Raw genomic sequence first — 7,500 nt, 5'->3', positions numbered from 1 at the left:
CAAGCATATCAACAGCCTGGGCTTAGGACGCTGCCACAATCCACATCGGTCCACATCCCGAGTCGATTGGTGGATGGGATGATTACCGCTCCACATCTGACCGAGATGCATCGCCGGCTCTCATCCGCTTCCCTCTCGATAATTTCAAGCACTCTTTGACTCTTTTTTCAAAGTCCTTTTCATCTTTCCTTCACGGTACTTGTTTTCTATCGGTCTCTCGCCAATATTTAGCTTTGGAAGGAATTTACCGCCCAATTAGGGTTACATTCCCAAACAACCCGACTCACCAATAGTGCCTCGTAATGCAACAGGGTCCGAGCATGACAGGGCTCTCACCCTCTTCGATGCCCCCTTATAGGGGACTTAGGCCCGGTTCGTCACTGAGGATGCTTCTACAAACTATAATTCGAACAACATTGTTGTTCGATTCTCAAACTAGGCTCTTCCCAGTTGGCTCGCCGTTACTAAGGGAATCCTTGTAAGTTTCTTTTCCTCCACTTACTGATATGCTTAAACTTAGCGGGTAGCCCTGCCTAACCTGGGATCGCGATAGAGTGTTGTCTCTTATAGACAAATACTAAAGGGTCGAGTGAGATCCTTACGTCAACGCAACTCAAATGATGGAGCATGACACAATGAAAGGGTCTAACAACCACCAATCGCCATTTTGTGTGTCGTCTAAACCTCATATTTTCAACCAACCGCCCAAAACTAAGTGCACGGGAGGCCAACATCCACCCACATAGTATCCCACCCCCAACAATGTTTTGTGGGAGAGGGTTTAGGGTGACGGATCATGTGACACCCAGGCAGACGTACCCTTAGCCTGATGGTTTTGGGTGCAACTTGCGTGCAAGGACTCGATGATTCACGGGATTCTGCGATTCACACCAAGTATTGTATTTTGCTGCGTTCTTCATCAATGTAAGAGCCTAGATATTCGTTGCTAAGAATCATTATGGTTCAAAAATAAACACATCCCATTGCATGGTAGACGAGGCAACAAGAGAATGTTCTTTCATTTCAATTCCTTGGCACATGTCGAGCCTGGGTTATTGTGAAACTCATCGAAATGAGCGTGCAAACAAACATGATTTCCCGTTCAATAAAAAAATGGGGAACACCTACGTTGCAATGTTCAAATCGACAAGGGTGAGGTGAGCATGAAGCAATCACCACTATATAAATAACATATTCGCGAGTCATTCTTTGGCAAGTTTTGACAATGATCTTTTCATTGGTTTACCTACGGAAACCTTGTTATGACTTCTCCTTCCTTTAAATGATAAGGTTCAGTGGACTTCTTGTGACGTCGTTAGTAGCGAACCACCCACGTCGCCACAATCTGAACGCTTCACCAGACAATTCAATCGATAAAAGCGACGGACGGTGTGTACAAAGGGTAGGGACGTAGTCAACTTGAGCTGATGACTCACGCTTACTAGGAATTCATCATTGAAGACCAACAATTGTAATGATCTATCCCCATCACGATGAAATTTCAAAGATTGCTTGGGCCTTTCGGCCAAGTCTATAGACTCGTTGAATACATCAGTGTAGCGCGCGTGCGGCCCAGAACATCTAAGGGTATCACAAACCTGTTATTGCCTCAAACTTTCATAGCCTAATTGGCCATAGTCCCTCTAAGAAGCTAGTCGTGAAAGGTCACCTTCACATAACTAGTTAGTAGACTAAGGTCTCGTTCGTTAACGGAATTAACCAGACAAATCGCTCCACCAACTAAGAATGGCCATACACCACCACCCATAGAATCAAGAAAGAGCTCTTTGTTAACCCCTAGGGTGTGGTTCAGGTGGTAGTGTGGGCTGAGGGAGTGCCTCTCACGAGGTCAGGTGTTCAAACCCTCCTAGGCTTGCTTCTGCCCCTAGACTCCTGAATTTACCCTCCCTTTGGAGTTGTGGGGTCAACTTCAAGGGGCACAGGATTAGTCACATGGACCGTAAAATGAACACGTGGATACCCGGTGCGTAATCCAAAAAAAAAAAAAGAGCTCTTAGTTAGTAGTCTAGTCAAGTTAGAGAGAGAAGCTCTCACCTCTCTCTAGAGAGAGGTGCTTGACCATTGGCTGAATCTGTGCTCGTGGGTTGGATTGGGTGGTGATTGAAGGTGTCAATCTACTGGATTCGTAATTTGGAAGGAAGACGAAATCATTCATGTGATCTCTAAGAGTTTTGGTACTGTTCCAGGTTGACTCCACGGATCTTACAGGCTTGAGCTTTAGTCATACTGGGTTTCTGTCTTAACACTGGCCGGTGGTTCTTGGAAATACTGGGTTATGTTGTTACTAGATTTGTGATTCAGATTTTTGTTGATGCTGGATCTTGGGTGGTGGAGGTCCTGGTTGTGAGATGATATGATCTCACTCCATATTGGGTGTGGTTTACTATCATTTCATACGCTGGAGTGGATTGGGTTTGTTTGGTCCAGATTGATTTCCTTGTTGATATTGGCTCATTTTAATCTCTGTGTTCCATTAAGTCCATTTTGGTTGTAGTTGAATGATCAGTTCATTTGGGTGTTCGATTGAGAGTGTTCTTTGTTTGTGTGTCTATTCGATTGTTCTTGCTTTCGTGATGGCTTGGGTACCCGTTTGATCTGTTCCTGATCTCTTGAGTTGGCCAGTGGTTGTTTTTGGGCTGGATTTTTGAATTCAAAAGCGGGTGGTTCTTTTTATGTGTCTGCTCCCTGTCAGCATTGACGTGCTCTGCCAGACTAATTTCGTTTGGGTTCCTTGCATGGGAGGTTGCCACATATTGGTTTGTTGGCGTGACTTCCGTTCGTTGTGCCTCTGTCAGTTACTTTATTGGTTCTGCGTGGGTTAGGATTGTTGTGAAAAAGATTATTGTTCCACTGTGCGGGTGCGCCACGTGTTGGTTACATCTATGAGGCCTGCGCTGGTGTGACTACCACGTTCTCTCTAGAACCGTGTCCCTGCATCTACACGTATCACCGAGTGTGCTTTGCTTCTACTAGGTGTTGGTTGTTCCCTTTCCAATGTCTTGCTTTTGGGTTATGGTGCGGTGGTGGTTGACACGTGGCCTTTGGGCAATCACGTGTTGTGATTAAGTGCCTCAAGGATCCATATCTTGGGTCAGGTTTTTTCTTCACAGGCTCCCAATCACGTCCGGGTCATTGGGAATCACTGGGTCGGTTCTTTGACTCTTACGTACTCTCAATTCATGCTGTCCACCCCTCAATGCAGGTACATTTCATGGCCTGACTTTGTGATTTAAAATTTCAATTTCTGAAGTTTGATATTGTAATATCCGGAAGTTATGGGTAAACATGGTGAAAATAATATGGGTGGAAAAGCAAACTTAGAGGATGAAACGAAATAAGAAATGGTACATTGCATTAGAAAGGCTCTGTCGAGCTTTGATGACTTATGTAAGTCTGCATAATGGAAAAAAGAGGTGCTTGTAGCTCTGGGAATTAGAACTGAAGAGGAGAATGGTGGATGCTCAGCTTCAAAATCTAGATCATGGGAAGATATGGAGGACTCAGTTTCTAAGATGCTTAACTTGAATGACACAACAGAGGATGGTGATCCTTCAGGTGAGGAGGAACATGATGGTGAGGATAGCTTGAAGCAGACTAGTGAGACAGCTGATCTTGGAATTGAATCTCAAAAGCAGAAGGAAGGGCTAGAGGGCAGAACCATAATGAGGAACAAAAAACGAGTGGCGTGTGCTGATTTATTTACAAATAACAAAAACCCCCAATGCTTCTGATCAATTCCAAAATTTGCAAATGATGGAGCTTGTGCTCAAATCCTGCTAGAGGATCTATTTAGCTATGAGAGTGTGTCTAGCAAGTACCTTCTTGGATACTTACGAGTAAATTTCCAAGTAAAACAACATTCAATTCCTTGATTAGATCATGGAAAGTTGAAGTTGATTACATGCAGCATGATAAAGGGTGGATAATCCTCCATTTTCAGAGGGAAGTAGACCTGTCTGAGGTGCTACAAAAGCGACCGTATACAATTCATGGCAAACCTTTTCTGCTAAAAAAAATGCCTCGGTTCTTTCAATTCAAATCAAAACAAAGAACAACCCTCCTTGTACGGATTCAGATGAAGGACTTGCCTCTGGAGATGTGGACATCAAATGCTTTAGGCAGAATCTATTCAGTAATTGGGGACCCTTTGTACTCTGATAAGCTCACCACTGAAAGGAGTAGACTGTCGTACGCCAAGGTACTTGTTGAGGTTGATGTTGCTAAAGAAATAAAAAGATCTGTCAAAGTGTGTCTTCCTAGTGATGTATGCATTGAACAGGAGATTTTCTATGAAAATCTTCCAAGATATTTTAAGAAATGCAAGCGTATAGGTCACACGGAGGGTCAGTGTCCATTGATAAAATATCAGCCTATCTCAGAAAGGAAGAAGGTAGAAAAGGCTGAGGAACAAATTGATAGTGATGAATTAAAGGAAGGAAAGATCCCTAGGAATCATTCTTTGTAGGCTAATGGTGTGATTCATGTTCAACAATAGAGGTCGCTTAGCAGGGTGGTTGATGTTGGTGGCAGTATACCTCAAGCTGACTTAGACACTGAGAAGGGGTGTGGAAGTTTGGATGTGAATTGGAATAATATGGAATCCCAGCAATCTAGTTATCAACGAATGTCTTATTCTCTACCAAAATCTAGCTTGTTGAAGGAATTTCTTGTTAAATTGGAGAACGACAGTAACATAGTTAAGCACATGCTGTGTTTGATGGGAGTAGGATTTGATGCGGTTGGACAAAAGAAGGGTTGTGATACTGGACTGAGTTGTGGTGAAGAAATAGGTGGGGCTAAAGACTAGGGAACGGATAGCTCGATTGCTAATTCTGTTGGTAATGTGCTTCCTAGTTCAAGGAATAATTTGAAAGACAAAGGGAAAGTAATATGTAAAGGGAATAAGGGGCAAACAATGAATGACAATATTACAAATGATGGATTCACTCTAGTGAAAAGCAAGAACAAACCAAGGATGAACAAAAGCCCAGCTATACCAATGAGGAAAGGAGGGGTAGGCCTTCGTCCATTACCATGAAGATCTTCTCATGGAACATCAGGGGATTTAACAGGCCCCTAAAAAAAAATGGGGTCCTTGACCTTATAAGGAAAAATAACATAGATATTATGGGAATTCTGGAAAAAAAAACTTACAGTCAGTAGCCTAGAAAAGTTGATGGAAAAAAATTTCAGAGCTTGGAAGCAGTGTAATAACTTTGATTGTCACAGAGCTGGAAGAATTATAATGCTTTGGAACCCACAGAGAGCACACATATAGGTTATTGGGAAGATGGAGCAGGTAATTCATTGTTTTTTTAAATGTTTAATAACATCAAACTGGTTTTTTATCAGTTTTGTGTATGGCTTCAACACTATTGTTGCTAAAAGATCGCTATGGAATGGTCTGAGCTAGGTGGGGTTCTCATCATAAACTCCTTGGATGATCCTGGGAGACTTTAATAATGTCTTGAATGTTGAGGAAAGGAAAATGGGGTTCCAATTACTGAATATGAAGTAAAGGATATCAGAGATTGCTTTCATGAATTGGGGCTATCAGATCTGAGGTCATCTGGATGTTTTTTAATGTGGACAAATGGGAAGATCTGGTGCAAACTTGATAGAGTAGTGGTGAATCACTATTGGCATCAAGCTGGGTATAATGCACAGGCAATGTTTCAATTTCCTGGATTGCTATCGGATCACTCAGTGTGCAGTGTGTCAATTTTTGAAGAAAATAGATAAGAAAGGAGGCCATTCAAATTCTTCAACATGTGGGCATCTCACCAGAATTTTTTGAGTTTAGTTAAGGAGTGCTGGGATATTAATATTCGAGGAACTGAGAAATACTATTTTTTGAAGAGACTTCAAGCCCTTAAAAGACCTCTGAGGATGCTGAATGATTTACACTACTCTCACATATCTACAAGAGCTGAAAAGGCTAACTCTGAGTTGTTGGAATTGCAGCAGTTGTTACATGACTCCCCTTTGGATAATGAATTACAAATGAAGATGGTTGATAAGAGAGCAGAAGCAAACAGACTGGCGGAATCCAATAGATTGTTTATGACACAGATTGCCAAATTTAAGTGTCTCAAGGAATGTGATAGAAACTCCTCTTTTTTCCATGCGTTAATGAGGAGTAAGATTAATAAAAATCACATTTCCTCAATTATCATGGAAAATGGCAACCAAGCCCAATCGATCTCTCAAGTAGTTGAAGAATTTTTGAGATTTTATAATCAGCTATTGGGTGTTGAGTGCTCGGTAGATATGGTGGATAGGTAGATAATGGATAATGGTCCGATTTGAATGAGGCGCAATCTGAATTAATGATGGCTCCAATTACTGAAGTGGAAATTAAAAATGTTGTATTTAGCATTGGGGATGAGAATTCCCTCGGGCCGGATGGATTTTCTGCATGTTTTTTTAAAAAATCCTGGAATCATGTGGGAAAGTATTTTACAAAATCTGTTTTGGAATTCTTTGAATTGGGTGAAATGCTTAAACAACTGAACCACACGGTGATTGCTTTGATCCCAAAATCTTGCCATGCCTCTTTGGTGGGGGATTTTAGACCGATTGCATGTTGTAATGTTATGTATAAGTTAATTGCTAAGGCAATTTCTGGAAGAATCAAGCCTTGTCTGGAATCCTTAATCAATCCGACTCAATCAACATTTGTGAAGGAAAGGAGTATGGTTGAAAATATTTATCTGGTTCAGGAATTGGTTAGAAAATATGCAAGGAAAAGGGTGTCTCCTAGATGCATGTTGAAAATTGACCTAAGGAAGGCTTATGATTCGATCTCAGGAAGTTTTTGGAAGAGATGTTGACACTTCTTAATTTTCCACCAATTATGATTAATTGGATAATGCAATGTGTTTCGACTCCAACATACTCTATCTCACTGAACAGAGGGTTCCATGGTTTTTTCAAGGGCAAGAAAGGTCACAGACAAGGTGACCCTTTGTCCCCTCTTTTATTTTTGATTTGCCTTGAATATTTTATTGAGACTTTTAAAATCTTTGGAGGGTCGGCCCGAGTTCAAATTCCACCCAAAATGTGAGCAGATGAAAATCACACATCTCGCTTTTGCTGATGATTTGATTTTTTTTTTCAAGAGGTGACTATTGCTCAGTAAATCTGATTATGGAGTGCCTTACTAAATTCACTGATTCCTCGGGTTTGGCTTCCAACTGCTCAAAATCCAACTTGTTTCATGTTGGCGTAAAGGATTATGACTTGGATGGTATGAAGCATATTACTGGTTTTAATGTTGGAGAATTTCCTTTTCGGTATCTTGGAAATCCTCTTGCGGCTTCATGGTTGAATGCTATGCACTATTCCCCTCTTGTTGATAGAATTGCAAAATTGTTTGCTGGGTGGCCTGGTCATACCCTTTCCTATGCTGGAAAATTGGAGCTAATCAATTCTGTCATTCAAGGGGTGGAGTGTTTTTGGCTTGCTATTTTCCCTATT

The 7,500-nt window shown here is 41.5% G+C and overlaps 1 protein-coding gene and 2 non-coding genes across 3 annotated transcripts in view; 1 reads left to right on the top strand and 2 right to left on the bottom strand.

Annotated features, from left to right (window-relative positions):
• The window catches only part of LOC131161192 (28S ribosomal RNA), a 3,394-nt gene extending 2,847 nt beyond the window's left edge, over positions 1–547 (bottom strand). The window contains exon 1 of the ribosomal RNA XR_009138347.1: positions 1–547. This exon is cut by the window's left edge and continues 2,847 nt beyond it. This is a non-coding gene — a ribosomal RNA (28S ribosomal RNA).
• Positions 548–799: 252 nt separating this feature from the next.
• LOC131161206 (5.8S ribosomal RNA) lies at positions 800–955 on the bottom strand. The gene has a single exon (XR_009138360.1). It is a non-coding gene; the product is annotated as a 5.8S ribosomal RNA (ribosomal RNA).
• Positions 956–5,311: 4,356 nt separating this feature from the next.
• Positions 5,312–7,500, top strand: part of LOC131160839 (uncharacterized) — a 2,297-nt gene continuing 108 nt past the window's right edge. Inside the window, exons 1-4 of the mRNA XM_058116719.1 lie at positions 5,312–5,320; positions 5,506–5,688; positions 5,809–6,302; positions 7,143–7,500. The exon at positions 7,143–7,500 is cut by the window's right edge and continues 108 nt beyond it. Coding sequence (XP_057972702.1) covers positions 5,312–5,320; positions 5,506–5,688; positions 5,809–6,302; positions 7,143–7,500 — 1,044 coding nt within the window. The remainder of the gene's footprint in view (positions 5,321–5,505; positions 5,689–5,808; positions 6,303–7,142) is intronic.

Source organism: Malania oleifera, chromosome 7, assembly GCF_029873635.1.
Source record: "Malania oleifera isolate guangnan ecotype guangnan chromosome 7, ASM2987363v1, whole genome shotgun sequence".
Classification (NCBI taxonomy): Eukaryota; Viridiplantae; Streptophyta; class Magnoliopsida; order Santalales; family Ximeniaceae; genus Malania; species Malania oleifera.
The sequence above is the reverse complement of the archived record's forward strand: the minus strand, read 5'-3'. Positions and strand labels throughout refer to the sequence as shown.